Consider the following 16,731-nt stretch of genomic DNA (forward strand, 5'->3'; position numbering starts at 1 on the left):
TAATTGGAAAGTTTATTCTTTTCACACTTTTTTAGGTAAAAGTGGTAAGGCCCTCCATATAAGGGGTAAAACCTATTTCTTGCTGTATTAGCACATCATTTGTGTACATAATTATATCACTTACTACCTTCATTGCTAGCCATTCATTTTTTAAATACTACATGAAATGCAGAAATTCAGAGAGAACAAGGTAGCTTAACAAAGAATTTAACTTAAGGTACATGTCATCTCTTTAAAAAAATATATGAAGAATGTCACTTGCTTTGTGAGTAGTTTTTTTAATTTGACTTTCTTTATACCTAAATTAGGTTTTTCAAAAGAGGAGTTGACTTGGCTTCAGAACCTTAGAGGAATTCCTCATGTCATCCAGACACAGCTTTCCCCTGTGCTTCTTTACCTTACAGACTTGGATCAATTTTTACACCATTGGGATGTAACAGAGGTAATAGTGCATTTAAAAAGAAATTTATGGTTATTCAGTTCATCAGTCAGCAATGGTTACTATATACTAGGATTTCCTTATAAGAGATACTCTTGGAGATAGAGTCATATAAGACATGATCCGTGCTCTGAAAGTGCTTATGAGCTTGGATAGGAGTTGTATGTTTCTAAAAGAGGAGTGTTTCTTATTATAAATAATGCCACTAGAATAAAACAAAGTAGCAATTTGAGTGATAGAGACAAATTTATTTTATTTAGCATAGGATGGATACATGTGTGGAAAAGAAGAAAGGCCTCATGGAAAAGGAAGAATTTCATTTAGGTATTGAATGTTGAGTAAGACTAGGATTTGAAATCTTTGAAGGTGGCTTTTTTTTTTTTAAACAAAACAATATTCAGTTTCTTTGGTTTTAAGAATTAATATGTAGTTTATTAAAGTTAAAACCCTGTTTTTTCCTCAAGCTTTAAAGTTCAAGTTACAAATCTTGTTAGATAAATATAGTAAATTTAAGCAGTCACTTTAAGAGAGGACTTTGATTGTGTTCTATTTCTTTTACAGTTAAAATTTTAAACTTTTAAATAACTTAATATATTCACTATTTTTAAAGTAGTTCAGTTTTCTGACAAACCTTCACAAATGTTCAAGTAAATCTTAGATATCTAATAAACTTAAATATGGTAAGTCTTAATATTTTAAGTTTATAGTGAAATAAACTAGGTATTAAGGCACTATATTGAAATTAAAATTAAAATCATTAGTCTAAATTACTGACATGTTTTATATTGGATTTTTTTTTTTTTAAAGATTTTATTGGGGAAGGGGAACAGCCAAAGTTGTCCTTCACTCTTAGTTGTGGAGGGCACAGCTAGCTCAGCTCCAAGTCCAGTCACCATCTGCTGCCAGTTACCTGGCTGCCTGTTGGCAGCTCAGGGCAGCTCAGTTCAAGGTGCCGAGTTCAGTCGTTAGTTGTGGGCGGGCATAGCCCACCATCTCGAACAGGCAACCTTGTTGTTAGGAGCATGTGCTCTCACCAGCTGAGCCATCCTGTCACCTGTTGGCAGCTCAGCTAGGGTGCAGCGTCACTGGCCCATGTGGGAATCGAACCTGTGACCCTGTTGCTCAGAGCTTGTACTCTTGGGCAAGCTCTTAACCAACTGAGCCACTAGGCTGGCCCCTATATTGGAATTTTAAGGCTTATCTTTTACCCTAATAGGCAAAATTATCTTATATGTTACAAATACATAAATTAAATATGCAAAAACATCATAAACGTTAATACTAAGGATTTGATTCTCTGAAACATTTCTACATTAATTAATTTCTATTATTCATTTCTTCAATTTCTTTCCTTGCATTGAAAGGTACTTGTGCAGTAAGAATGTAATGATGTCATCCCAAATGATTTTGGTTTGAATCTTTCTTGCAAATTTTGAGGTTATCTTCTCTGCCAGCTAATTTTCTTTTTAATGATTCAGAAGGCCTCTGGCCAGGACACTGACTATATCCTTTCCTTGTAACTCCTAATTGTCAGGCCAAAAGTCTGTATATTTTTTTAATCTCTTTGTCAGTGGTCTCAACAGGGTAGTCTTTAGATTCAAGTTACAGCCTACTCTGTTTTGTTGCTATATCAATTGATTTTATTCAACTGATCTATTTACTTCTTTCATTCGATTCTGTATTCTGAATACTGTTCATGCTCTTTCCATAGTTTAGACTTGAAGACTTGTAATTAGGAGACTTAATTAATAGTTAAGTTGGAATTCTAAAAGATATATAGCCCTATGTTATAAGGCAGTGGTTCTCAACCTGTGGGTCGTGACCCCTTTGGGGGTCGAATGACCCTTTCACAGGGGTCGCCTAAGACCATCGGAAAATAAAAAGAGTTTTACTTTATAACTCATAACAGTAGCAAAATTACAGTTATAGAGTAGCAACAAAAATAATTTTATGATTGGGGGTCACCACAACATGAGGAACTGTATTAAGGGGTCGTGGCATTAGGAAGGTTGAGAACTGCTGTCTTAGTGCTAACCCTTTTGCAGATATTTAATGCATTTCTTTCATGGCTTTGTTTGACTGATCACAATACTTAGGTCAGGTCACAATGACATTTATCTTCTCTCTGTTACCCTAGTACCTGGTACTGTGTTTATGTAGGTTCTCCAAAAATATTGGATTTTAAAAAGTGAGTAGAAATAATGAATTGGGCAACCAATCTAATTATTTAATACCTAAAATTTTATCTTATTTCATGGTAAATGAAGACAGCTAAGAAAGAGACTGAGGTTAAGGCCTTCAATACTAGATTGGGTATTTTGGGTTTGCCAACAGTAGTGAGAATAGTTTAATGTATTTAAACTATCATGATGTATTAGAGAAAACATTGTATGGGGAATAATGGGCCCCAGAATCTAAGCATAGATTTGCCAGCGTCTAGTTTGGTAACTTGGACAGCTCATGTAACTATTATCTGAAATTTAAATTTTTCATAAGCACATCATTGTGGAAAGCCAAGACACAATTATGAAAATGTGGTCAGTTATATTTCTGAAGAGAACATTTGGCAAGGACATGTATTAAACTTCAGGGTTGCTGTCTTTAAAATGTTAAGACACAAATTAGGAAAAATCTGAAAGTCTCATTTTTGGTTTTTGAAGTTCTTAGCGAAGATTTTAATTTTCTTTTGGATAAACTTTGCTGTATTTAAATCAACCTCTTAATGTAAAAGTACATGTTGGAAATTTACAATTTTTGATATCCTTAGTCTAAAAACTTATTTTTCTTATGTTTCACTTGAACAAGTTTATTAGCTGGTAGTTTGGATTTCTTAGTTGTTTTGTTATAGTTTTATCTGCCTAGGCTGAACTGACTTTTTTAAAATAATCAGACTTCTTGAGTAGGTTATTATTCACAAAGTATAATTCAGAAGAACAGAAGGATAATAGTAAAAAGTCTTCTTCTGTTCCCTCTCAGCCACTCATTTTTCCCTCTCCAGTTTTTAAATATATCCTTTCAGATGTGTCTTCTGTATCTTCACAAATGACTACGTTTACTTTGTTTTTCTCCTTTTATAGAAATAACACTCTGTACATTGATCTGGCCTTTGCCGTTAATGATGGAAGCAGTAGTTGACAGGGAAGGATCACAAGGGAAAAGGAATCTCTGGACAGAGACACTTTTCCAAATGGAGATTTCTATTCCAGAGCCAGTGAAAGATTTTAAGGTTAATGTTAATTGTCCCTATAAAATATTGAATGGTTGTAAAAGAATATTTTAAAATGGATAAGCTCTGAAGAATAATAAAACATAAATCCAGTTAAAGAAATAGAGCATTTTTCATTATTTTTCAAACCCCTGTGTGCCTTTTCCATTTCCCTTTAGAGTAACACTGGCTTAAAGTTTGCTTATCATACTCTTACTTCTTCATAGTTTCGCCATATTATTATAGCATGTAACTCCAAACTGTATTGTTTAGTTTTACATGTTATTGAACTTTTTAAAAGTGAAGTATTACAATTTGCCTTAAAGTGTTTGCCCTTTAACTTAACACAGCCTACCTTCATATTATACTGTACCATTGGCTACCAGAATGTAACATGTAATGATAAGTGAGGTCATTCTTTTCTTTGTTTTTCTATATGTAATCTGTCTTTCTCTACATGCTTTTTTCCTACATATTTAAAAAATTTTTCCTTTTATCACTTTTATCAGCAGTTTGATTATGCTGTGGGGTTCCTTTATGTGTTTTTTTCCTTAGCTTGATGTTTCCTGAATGTTTGATTAGATTTATAGTTTATTGTGTTGGGAAAAAAATATCACCCATTATTTCTTTAAAAAATGTTTTTGTCCCCTTCTTTGGGACTCCAATTTACATGTATGTTAGACCACTTGGTATTATCCTGCAAGCTTTTGAGAATTTTTTTAAAACCTTTCCCTGTCTGTTTCAGAGAGTATACTATGTCAAGTTCACTGCATTTTTTCCTGTAGTGTCTAATCTGATCATAAACTCAAAAAAAAATTTTTTTTTTTTAAAAATTAAGACTGTTTTTAGAGCAGCTTTAGGTTCACAGGAAAATTTAAGGGAAGGAACAGATATTTCGTATAGCCCCCCTGCCCCCATTCCCTTACCATGTGTAGCCTCCACCATTAACATTCCCTGCCAGAGTGGTACATTTGTTACAATAAATGAATCTACATTGATATAGTCCACCGAAAGTCTATAGTTCACATTAGGGTTCACTCTTGGTGGTGTACCTTCTGTGGGTTTGGACAAATATATAATGACATGTATCCATCATTATGGTATAATATAATACAGAGTATTTTCATTGCCCTTAAATCCTCTGTTCTGCCTATGCCCACCTCCCCAAACCGCTAGCAAACCCCCAGTGATCTTTTCACTGTCTTTGTAGTTTTGCCTTTTCTGGAATGTCATATTTGGAGTCATGCAGTATAGAGCTTTTTCAGATTATAGTTTTGTGTTTTTTCACTTAGTAATATTCATTTAAGGTCCCTCCTGTTTTTTGGGTTTTTTTTGGCTTCGTTGCTTATTTCTTTTTAGTACTGAATAATATTCCATTGTCTGAATATATCAGATTTTTATCCATTGACCTACTGTAGGACATCCTTGTTGCCTCCAGATTTTGGCAGTTATGAACAAAGCTGCTATAAACATCCATGTGTAGGTTTCTGTGTGGATATGTTTTCAACTCCTTTGTCTATAACAAGTCTCCTTTTGGTGCCACCCTTCTGAGTAGGTGTCTTCCTCATCCCATTTGAATGCCACCTCTCAGGCACAGTCTTCCTCTGTTTATTCATGGACAGCCTGCTCTGGGCCACTGCAGTTCTCCCACCCACTCTACTGCTGAGGGTTACCTGGCTTGGCTCCACACACTGGCTTTAGAACTGAATTGTTCAGGAAGGGAAGGGGAGACAGAAGGAAAGGGATTAAATGGTCATTTATTATTAAATGGGCCTATTCAAATGTGATTTACCTTTTGATAATGAAAATATTCACTGCTCATTTTGAAGTAGGAAGATGGAGTGGAAATATGTTGTTTACATTGTTACTTACAGGTATAAAAGGTAAGAAAAATTGACATGTGAAAACTGAATGGTATCAGTCTACAAGAGGTTTTATAGAGAATGCATAGAACTGTTGATTTTCAGAGTTGATTGACAGTTCTCTAAAAGGTAGCCTGACTGTCCTCTTCCTAGTGTAATGTTCTTTCCACCAGTCTTATCTTTGTCCCTCCATGAGATTTTTCTGCATATTTCATTTTTGGCACTATACTCCATCAACTTCGGGAGTTCTGTTACGATGCCTCGGAGAGTTTGATGCTGTCCTTCCCTCTTCTTGTTTTCTTGAAAACTTAGAAAATTAAAAATATTAGGGATTTGACTTCCACTTCCGCCATATTTTTCTTTTCCTATAAATTATTCTCTTTTACCTTTGGGGAATAGGAGACTAATAATTAATTTGAACAGGGTATTAGTATTTTCTGAATCATAAGTATTTTTGTATGATCTGTTTTTCTACCAAATGGGAAAAAAGACTTGTCAGGCCTTTGCTAATATCAGTCAGACGTTTTTATTGTAGTACTTAATAGAAATATAGTCTGTACTTGGTAAATCATAAGCTACATGGGCTGTGAGAGGAGTTTCTCATTCACTCATTCCTGTGCATGGCACCTAATAGAACTAACTCAGTAAATGTATAATAAATGAATTATTTGGAAAATTAGCCCATATATGAGATGATTGTTTGACATTTGCATCCTCAGAGTCAGTTTTTGTTAAGTTTCCTGTAAATATGTAGAGTGGGTGGCTTAAAAAAAAAAAAATCTGTTGAACTTGTTTGTGACTTAAAATGTCCCAGTTTGGTTAATGGTTTTCTCCTTCTCTGACAGACAGTTTGTCACAGTTTATTGGTTATCCCTGCCCGAAGCCAGAGCTTTGACATCCTGCAGAGTGCCATCAGTAAGCATTTGGTAAATATACTTACACCTTTTTTGTTGTTGTTGCGTCAGAAAGCCTATAGATTCATTGGTTAAGATTGGGTTTGCCATAGCCAAGGAGAGAGTGAAAATCTAAGCTTAATAGCCTCTCTCAGCATGATGCTATGGCCAGAACTGGGAAATCTTGGTGTGTTTCCTGGCTGTTGCTAATTAATTTTTGAGGTTGAGAAAATCCCCTTTTGCCAGGATCTTACTTCCTGCATCTGTGCAATGAAAGACCTTAAAATTATGCCTCAGGTCCTTCTGACTTGTAATACTTCAAGTAACATGTGTTTGGTGTTAGTGTATTGGGAGTCCAGCATCCAGAACAGGGCCTAATTTCTACCGAGAGGATTTGGGGTCTAAAGTAGGGATATCACCTAACTGGTTCAAGGCCTGGTCACTGGAGGGAGGGAGCCCAGCCATGAGACTGACTGGTCTTCCGGCCAGTGGGTGTCTCTTGTTCCCATTGGTAGTAAATTCACATTAGGTGTGCCTGGATTTTTTTTTTAACTTCTTCAATGTTTACACTTGGACCTTTGGCTTTCTATAATAATGTATTCTAGTGCAAAGGAGGGATCCCAGATTTTATCTTCCAGGGACTCTTACTTGTTTGCATAATTTTATAGGCACATCCACACCTCCTTTTCTCCTTTAAAATGTTATTTCCTTTGAGTAGGAAGAATACTGCTTTGAATTCCCAGTACTCTTCTTCCTGCTATAAAACTTACAATCCTTGTCCCTTGTGTCCCCACCTTTTTTTTTTTTCCCCACTTCCACTCCAGAAATATACGCCCTCTTTTCATTACATTCATTATCCTAGTAGATGATCAGCGTGCCAGTCAGTGTAGACCACTATTTTCAGACAACCTGATGGAAAGGTAAGACCGTGAGCCTGCACACTTTTTTTATTACTCAACAGTTGTTTCTAGGAGATTTAAACCATGCATACGAGTGAGAGTACACCTCAATGACAATTTATACAGTCCAGATGAATTAGCATACCGTGATGTCCCTTACCTGAGTTTTGGGGCAGTGAAGCAGCCAAGTGTTTAGTAATAACTTCCTGTCTCCATTGCAGGTATTTTTCTTAGTCATGTCTTAATGACTAGCTAAATCAAAGAGCAGGGGAAGGTTAATTGCAAAATTGAACTCTTGTGTAGGGGTGGTGCCAGATATTAGAGTTTTCCAGTCAGAATAATCTAAAGATCATATAAATGTGATTATTGGTATCAAGATTTTCTTTGGTACTTTTAAATAATCCTTTTAAATAATGGTATTTCTGATCAATAGTAGGAATTGTAACACCTAGAAAATTTTAGAAGACTTTGTCATGAAGGGGAAGCAGTGAATTAGGTTATATTGGGTTGTTGGAAAAGTCATGACGCATTTTTGCAATGAAAAATATAGAAAAAATATGTCATGCCTTTTACGACAACCCAATAGTATTTCTTAAGTTCGCACTTTTTCAAAGTCATTTAACAGGGACTTCAAAGGTATGGCAGGTGACATGTTTATGTATATAGTATTTTTCAGTAAAGGTGATGTAAGGTTAACTATCCAATTAATGGGGTTTGGTTTTACCTTGGGGAAGAGGGACTGTTGTGAAGAGGTCATTAATCTTATTCTTCTCTGCCTAGGTTGGGTTGACTGTTATTCCTGACAGCACTGCTGGCTGTGTTTTGGGTGTCATCTGTAAGCTCCTGGATCACACGTGTGTACTTAGTGAGACTCTAATGCCGTTTTTGGCTTCTTGTTGCTACAGTCTTCTGTATTTTCTGCTCACTTTAGAGAAAGGAGAAGCAGAACATCTGAGGAAGAGGTAATAGTTTTGTATTCTTTAGTTTTTTTCCTATCTATTGTACTCCCCTCACCAATAATAAATTAATTTAAAATACGAGTAAAAGAGAAGTAGCTTGAGAAATGTCCCACATTTTCTTTCAGAGTTTATATAAACTTAGCTAGCTTTTTCTTTGTCCTTCATGAATCCGCTAGAGTTGGGAGGATTTTTATTTTTTCCGTTAAGCTACAAATTTGAAAAGTTAGTTTCTTGAGAGCTTCCCTTATTAACATCGCTATAGGTCTAGCAAGGAAAGAAATTCTACCTGGAGAAGGATGGGTTTATTAGTACAAGCCTTTGTATTGCGTTTGGCCTTCATTAGGAACTAGCCAGAGTGGAATTTTAAATTCCTGGACTTAAGGATATTGTTCTAAGGTGCTAGTGTTTGCAATTAGTCAGTACTTTTGTTCCTATATGAAATTCAGACTAAAGCTGCTAGGATCGTTTGGAAGACTTCACTTTAATTTTTAAAAAGTGTTCTCAGGCTTATATTCTTTTTGGTATGCGTATTAAAATTCATTGCAGAAGGTCTTTTTAAAAGAATTTAACAGATGAGTAAATATTTCTTATATTTACCTGTTAACATTTTGATGTTTGCTTTTCTAGTCTTTTTTGAACTTTTAAAGTCATAAAAATATATCGTGCATATGCTTATATAAAACATTTATATAGTTGAAAAGCAAGCATAAAGGGAACATCCATCTAACCAGCCGCCAGGTTCAGAAGTAGAACATTGCCAGCAACACACGCCATGCACCCTCCACAGTTACGTTTCTCTCTTGTGCAACCCCCAGAGATCACTTTTGTGTTCATCACTTCCTTTCCTTTTTATTAAAACATTTTATATGCATTTGTAAACAGTAGCATTTTTGTTTTTGTGTATTTTAAGAATTTTATATAAAAGGAAACATACTGTATTTTTTTGTGATTTGATTCTCATCATTGTGAGAGTCATTTGTGTTGATTCAGAAATGGATTTCATTCATTTTTGTTTCTCTATACCAGGGGTTAGTGAACTTCTTTCTGTAGAGTCAGTAAATATTTTAGGTTTTTAGGGCTATAAAATTTCTTGTCATAACTTCTCAACCCTTTCCTGGTAGTGTAAAAGCAGTTAACAAGTAATATGTAAATGAATAGGTGTGGCTGTTTTCCAGTAAAATCTGATTTACAAATACAGGCAGTGAGCTGGATTGGCTGTGGTCTAGGACCCCTACTCTATAATAACATTTTGAAAAGAAGTTTCAAAGATCTTTTGTAGTTTCTTTAGAGGAACATCATGTTTTGACTTCGTATGGCTGGACTGAACAAAACTCAGTGTACGTAATACTTCACCTGTTTAAAATGCCTAGTTTTAAAAGTGTTTTATACTTGGTATTGGAAAGGTTGATATTACTAGGACCCAGTACATCTCTTGGAATGACATGACTTAGTCACAAGGAAATGTTGTCAGAGTCTTAGTACAGGTTTCCTCTGTTATGCGAAAGTAGAGTGTTCCTATGAATACTTTCCAAAATGGTGTAAAGTGAAGAAGAAATTACCATTAACTTAAATGGAAAAATTTCTGAGTCTTCCCAGGCCCAAAATTCAACACATACACAAACCACAATCGAAATGCTTAATTATGTTCAGTTTTACACTAAGCATAACACCTTAAGAGCTCTCTCAGGCTTTTCTGATACCCAAGGACACATCTTGCTAACAATGCACAAGATAAATCGAGGTAAAGCACAGGTGCTCACAGACACGATCAGAGCTCGGGCAGCTTGCTGCTGACATGCTGAGTGTGGTTCTAGGGAAGGACACCTCGCTGCTTGGGGTGCGGCATCCTCTTTAACAGCTGTTACAAAACAAACACTGAATGCTATTTCGCTTTTTGCCTTTTTTCATAAAGGTGGAAATTCTCTTTGGATATCTTTCCATTAGTGAAAACAGGTACTAAGATAGGTCTTTCCTAACTTTAAAGTGGTGTAATATGAGCTTTTAAAAAGTGGCGGATCCCTGTACTTAAAATTTCCTTTTCAGGGCACTCCTACGCCCTTAGAGAAGGTGTTTGGTTGATAACAAATAATAAGTGCCAGTCAGTTACTGGTAGCCTTTGTTTTCACAAGTGCTGGCCAAGAAAATCAGGCCTGACCAATCCAAGTTGTTCAAAACTGTGGCGACTGGACTTTGGAGAAACTATTCTGTTGACTTCCTGACTCGTTTGTTACGAATGGAAAATCTGCTGTTTACTGAGCCCTCTGGATTTGTAGCTAGTAATCTATTCTTTTCTGTGCTTTTACTGTTTTCTCGTTATCATTATTGTGTGTCAGATCAGGATGTGTCTTGGTATAGGTTTGAGACTTGGTGTGCTCCTCTAATTAGAAGACACAATATTTTCAGGTCTGAGAAATACTGTTATTTCTGACTGTTATCTTCCCCATTGTTGCTGTTCTCGCCTAAAAATTCCTTTGAAACATACCTAGCTAGCTTCCCTTTCTGTCCTCTCTCTTAACATCTTCCTCTTCGCTAATTCTTTAATTTAATACTATTGAGTTTTTATTTCATCAGCTATTGTTTTCTTTCATCTAATTTGGGTTTTTATTTGCCTCTTTGTCATTCTTGCTTGTTCATTGGTGTTAACTTTATAAAGTTCCTGTCAGTTTGTTCTGTTCTTTCCTTTTTTCTCTGGTGTGGGAATTCTCCCTTATTCAGGGGAGCAGGTGGAGCTGTGGACATTGATTTTCATGGGCTTGAGAAAACTCATATTTTGGTTGTACACCTCTTCTCTGAGTGCACCTCTGTGAGTTCTTTGGAGGTTGTGGAGACTGCTATGGGACAGTTGCACACTGCATTTTCCTAACTTTCAGCTACATACAGGGAGCCTGGTTCTAGCTCCCTGCCTCCCTTACCCGGTGCATGAAGCCTCAGCTTCCAACACTGATAGCAGTTGAAAACCCTTACGTATTACATCTGTATTTCTCTGTTTGGAGTAAGGGGGGAAGTTGGTATTATCTGAGCAGAATATATCAGAAGTTTGTGGAGTTAGGTGAACTCCTGGAAATTGTATGTAAAATGCTGAAATTCTTATCAGTTTCTCTAGAGTGGTTTAGAACCATTGCTTTATGTTGAGCTGAAACCTCAACTTCATTGGTCCCGGTTCTGTACTTTAAACACTTTATAGGGTAAGTAAAATTATCCTTATATATGAAAACTCATAGAACACCCAAAAATGGCTGTTCATGTGCTATTTCATCTTCTATCACTTGTGGTATCCAGGTCTCTCGTATTTCTCTTTGGCTTGACAATTTTCTGAACTTGTGTGTGAAGGTGGAATTCTAAACTTGACTCATCTATTAATATACTTATATTTGGTTTGATGTAGAACGCATAAGCCCGTTCATCGAAGTTTGGTCAGTAAAGAAAATGAATATATTGGAACATTTCAGAAGTAACTTATAAAAAACCCAAGGACTAGGAATTTGAAACCCAGTAGGATCCAAAGGAGTTTTCTCTGTTCCTTTTCTTTTAGATTGTATGTCTTTCTCTCTCTGCCTTTGCATCGTTAGCTGAGTCTGTAGGCTGGCTTTCTCTTCTCTTTGCACGTGGCTATCCTAGCCTAGCTGTGTATGAATCAACAAGCTGAATAGTCTCTTCAAATAAGAGTCAGTATGGATTCAGTATCCATCTTTGATGCAATTGCTTTCTGTGGAGTTGGGGAGGTTGGGCAAATGAGGAGAGGGCTGCTCCTGCATCTGCAAGTAGCCAGGTCCACTTAGAAAGATTTGGGGACCGGGAGGATTATGCATTTCCTGGTATAAAAATCGTAACGGACTGAGATCAGAGCCTTTAGCAGCCAGTGGACTCTTCTCCAAAAGATGTATCATTCCATTTAATTGACATTCTTCTAGAATGTCGTTAGGCTAGCTACACGTTCACTGCTATCATAAAACATTTTTGTTCCTGCTCTGTAACATACCAAGGGAGTGATTCTTACTCAAGTCTGGATTTACCATTTCTGGCCTTCCATGACCTAGTAGTGTAGTAATAGTCCCTTATTGGCCACTTTCTGAAATCCATTTGTTCCCTTGTGAGCACATGTTGCTCTGCAAATCTGCACTGTTCAAAAACATTGAAGAGGCTCATAATCCAGGTCATAGACTTATGAGTTTCATGAAGTTCTCCTCTTCCTTTTTTACCAGTGGGATAGTCTTACTCTTTTGATATTTGGTGTTATGGACAGTTGAGTCATGTCCAGTGGAAGAGAATGGTATGCCTGTGTAGATCTTTCTGTTCTCTAGCTAATTCTGCGTTATATAAGATCACTAGGGCTTCAAGAATGTTTTGTTAAGCCCAGGAAAATGCCGCTTGTTAGGCTTCCCAGAACCCATTAAATTGGGAGAACAGCTAATTCTTCATTAGATTTGCTTATTTAGCTCTGATGAAACCCAGTTCTTACTAGTTTTGGTTTTTGGGGTTTTATCAGAAAACACCATGTTTCTTAAAAGGACGTTTTTATTTTTGGGAAATACAGAAAGGGTACTTTCACTGTATGTGTTGGCTGACTCATTTCTGTCTGTTATTGTAGGGACAAGCTGTGGGGAGTCTGTGTCTCAGTCCTGGCTCTCCTGCCTCGAGTCCTCAAGTTGATGCTGCAGAGCCTGCGGGTGAACAGAGCTGGGCCTGAGGAGCTGCCTGTGGTGGGCCAGCTGCTGCGCCTGTTACTCCAGCATGCACCCCTCAGGACTCACATGTTGACCAATGCCATCTTGGTGCAGCAGATCATCAAGAATATCACAGTAAGAAGCCTGTTCTATCAGTGCTAGAAAGGATTCCCGGGCAAGGCATGGGGGGTGCTCTTGGGAGGCCAGGGTTCCTGTGCATGACTCGCTCCTGCAGTTAAGCCCAGTGTGGCGATTTCCCAGGGCTTCTGCAGTCTAGTACGTGCTACCGAATCAGGGGCTTGTCTTTGATCCCAGGATCAGCTGCAGACGCCTTAAAGTACTCAAGCTGAGTTAAGGTGGCAGGCAGCTTAGTTGGAAAAGGTACAGGCATCAGAGTCACTGCTACCTGGATTCTAATGGACTCCTGGATAACTGATAGTTTGGGAAGTTTTAAAACCTATCCAGCTTGTTTTCTTAGTGGTAGAAATCGGACTAAAGTAAAACTTTGTTGGGTTTTGGTGACCATTAAATGAGATCAGGCAAGTAAAGGTTTTAGTGTCACTGACATTTATTAAGTGCTCTACAAATGTTAGCTGTCATTAGGAAATTATTTAGCAGGAGTAAACTTCAGGCCAATATCCAGTTAGTTCCCTGGAGAGTAGGAAGCAGTTGGAAGAAGGAAGTTGCAGCCTCAGCTTTATCTAAGAGTTGGTTCTCTGTTCAGCTGCGTCTGTTTTGGGGTGGGGGCAGTGCTGTTCTCTAGGATTCTTTCAGTGTTTTTAGTTCGGGAGAGGTAGGGTGGTTTTTTGTAGACGTATTTGGGGGTTATTAATTGGTACATGTAATGGTAATTCAGAAATAAAAGGGAAGAAAGTCAAGAATTTGGATTATTCTAAGGTTGGGGAATCAGCCCACCTCCATAAGGAAGAGAATGACAGAAATCGTCAGTGGGCCCTGTAGAATTACTCTCAGTTGCTGTTAGTATGATCTAGAGACTCGAGAATGCCAAGGGGAGGACGTCTGAAGTGTAGGGATGGTGGACGGTGAAACTTCATTAGTTCCTAGCGCGTGTGGGACGGAACATACCAAACAAGAAACCGGTAGCACTTGTACTTGAGGAATTTTCACTGCCTGTGACAATGCCCAAATAAAAGGTCCCCTTTTCCTATGGTAAGGTGTCCTGTGGTGATTGATAGATGTGCTGTTGCAATGGCTCTGATCTTGTTTGGGTGTGAAAACACTTCAGGGAGCATAGTAGTTTTGGTAGAATTCTCAAATTACTCTTGCTTTTCTCTGCAGACATTGAAGAGTGGAGGTGTTCAGGAGCAGTGGCTCGCAGACTTACATTATTGCTTCAGCGTGTATATCACCGGGCATCCCCAGGGGCCCAGCACGTTGAACACAGTGTATTGAAGAGGCTCGATGGCACTTCCTGTTTGAAATTGTTTATTTGCATCTAATTTTGAAGAGAGACTGATGTAATAAATATTTGTCATTAAAGCTGAACTTTTAAAGTTGTTTATGGACCTTCCTTTGCACAAAGGTAGGAAAAGAATGCAGGCTGGCTTCCTGGCCTAGCACGTGCTATGTGGTAGTGTGTTTTACATTGTATAGGCACTGAATATTTATATAATACAGAGTGATAATATGGTATCTATTCTTTACCGAGGAATTCGCTAAATTTTGTGATCCCTTTTAGGCAAACCTCATTCTTTGTATTCTCAGCTCCAGTTTACTCAGACAGCAACAGAAACCAGTTTTTGTTTTCTTCGGGAGTGGTTGCCCTTATTCAGCGTGACTGAGCTTCTCACTGTAGAGTTCTGTTATTTACAGAGGTTTTGGAGCCCTCTGTGCAGGGGCAAGATTTCAAGACAGCGCTATCGTTCTGGATTTTCCTGTACCTAAATGGTGGTTGGTCTGATCGAGGTAACTACTGTCAAAGTGATTTTCTACTAATTATCCATTATAGTTCTTAAAAAATTAATAGCTGTACATAATTATTTCTATGATATATTCATTATTTTCATAATCATGAAATAACTTAATTAGCAAAGTAAAACACCAAGGTAATTAAGTTAACATTTTATTGCTTCCTATCTCTTACTGTCAGGACAAGGGTGGCAGTAATCTTTAAGAAAATGGAAGCAGTCCTAGAAATATTTGTGAGCCTACTATGTCACTGTTTATGCCTCCTGTCTACATTTCTACACATTAGCTTTATCCTTAAAAATGTGAAAAAGCCCCCAGTCACTAGATTTCACATTCTTACAGAGCTAGAATGTGGTTAGCAGTTTCCCGTCAATAGGAATGGCGTTTTGATAAGACTGCTCACCTCTGCAGGTCAGGCAGAAAACAAGAATGTTAAGGTCTGAATTGGTGCCTTTTAAATAAATGGGCTGATGCCTTGGTGCCACGATACGAGTAATGCCCTTCACAGAGAAGTGACAGCAGCCTGTGGCCTTAAGAGGCTGACATGAACCGTGACATGTAAGGAGTCAGCCGAGGTGAACAGAGCATCTGTTAACGGTCTTACAGAAAATTCCTCAAAGCAAACGCTGGGTCGTGATTCTGGCCTAAAACTGATAATGTTGGCACAACAGAATGTGCTGTCTGTAATGAAGTTGTTCCATTAGATTCCGGAAAAGTGGTGAAATGAAGGTGGCTGCTGTAGGACAGCATCCTCCCATCTCATTTAGGTTCTTCACTGGAGCCAAAAAGCCATGCCTGCACCAGCTGCCTGGCAGGAATCCCAAGCTAGCAAGCCCTGTGGCACTCACGTTCCTAGTTTTACTTAGACTTTACTGTTAATTATAAATTCTCCTTTCCAGCCACGCTGACTGAGGTGAAGGCAGACAGCTAGGCAGTTAGCATGCGAATCGTCTACCCTGGGCCTTCCAGCGCGGGTTAACAGTGCTGAGAGCAGAAAGCTAACGCAGACCTTTTTTCAGTTGTTAACACATTTTCAGGCTAATGAGGCTTTGGGCATGGCTACTCAAGTTTCCCGAGATGTGAAAGAGAAGCAGCAGAGAATGAGAACTCCACACTAGCTCTTGGGGTTACCCCGGATGCAGTCTTCCTCTACAGGCAGGCGAGGCTTTGTTTTGTGTTTTGATTGAGTAGCTGATTGCAGGTTATAAGAGAAATTCTTTGATCTTCCACTGTTCTCAAGGAGGTGTATACACTGCAAGTTGCTCACTGTTAAAAACAAACACCAGGTAGATATTCAGGTTATTAATTTTAATGCTGAAAGGAAGAGTTCATTGGTGGTAAGGAAATAAGTGTTTAGTGTTGGACTACCCATGGTGCTCAGTAAGGTGACAGCCAGTTTATTGTAGAGATAGAATGATTTATCAGCCTTACATCTGTCATCTCTAAGATACGTGATCTCTCTCAAGGAAGAACCTTGAGTGGAGGGGTAGGCACTTGAGCTGGGACTAGAACCTAGGTCTTCAGTCTGCCTGGAGTAACTGGTATGGTATCTTTGTCTCTGTGCGTCTCTAATATAACACAAACTTACACAGACACACAGGTGTCTTTTAACTCCATGTCCCACACACTGGGCTATAGTCCATTCTAGAAAACAGGTTTGTTTGAAAATTATTCAGATGATAGACTGATAGGCATATCACATTTCAAGTGGATTTTTAAATCCTTTTTATGACTTGGAAATTACAAAGTTCTAGGACACCATCATTGGAAAACATTAGTGGTGTACTCAACCCTCATTTAACAAGTGAGGGTCCCGAGGCCCCAAATGGTGGCGAGACCTTGCTGAGGCCAGAATGCTGCATGCGCCTAACTTCCGGGGAT

General features: G+C 38.0%; 2 protein-coding genes across 7 annotated transcripts in view; one reads left to right on the forward strand and one right to left on the reverse strand.

Annotated features, from left to right (window-relative positions):
* The window catches only part of TEX10 (testis expressed 10), a 40,088-nt gene extending 25,645 nt beyond the window's left edge, over positions 1-14,443 (forward strand). For 2 of the 3 annotated variants that reach the window (XM_019649499.1, XM_019649498.1), the window contains 5 exons: positions 309-442; positions 6,352-6,432; positions 8,079-8,260; positions 12,846-13,056; positions 14,221-14,438. In XM_019649499.1, coding sequence (XP_019505044.1) covers positions 309-442; positions 6,352-6,432; positions 8,079-8,260; positions 12,846-13,056; positions 14,221-14,334 — 722 coding nt within the window. In that variant the 3' untranslated portion in view covers positions 14,335-14,438. Of the gene's footprint in view, positions 1-308; positions 443-6,351; positions 6,433-8,078; positions 8,261-12,845; positions 13,057-14,220 lie in introns of all 3 variants that reach the window. The other variant, XM_019649496.1, reaches the window with a different exon arrangement.
* Positions 14,444-14,991: 548 nt separating this feature from the next.
* Positions 14,992-16,731, reverse strand: part of INVS (inversin) — a 78,093-nt gene continuing 76,353 nt past the window's right edge. For all 4 annotated transcript variants that reach the window (XM_019649492.1, XM_019649494.1, XM_019649493.1 and 1 more), the window contains one exon: positions 14,992-16,116. In XM_019649492.1, coding sequence (XP_019505037.1) covers positions 15,965-16,116 — 152 coding nt within the window. In that variant the 3' untranslated portion in view covers positions 14,992-15,964. The remainder of the gene's footprint in view (positions 16,117-16,731) is intronic.

Source organism: Hipposideros armiger, unplaced genomic scaffold (assembly GCF_001890085.2).
Source record: "Hipposideros armiger isolate ML-2016 unplaced genomic scaffold, ASM189008v1 scaffold_133, whole genome shotgun sequence".
In the NCBI taxonomy this organism is placed as follows: Eukaryota; Metazoa; Chordata; class Mammalia; order Chiroptera; family Hipposideridae; genus Hipposideros; species Hipposideros armiger.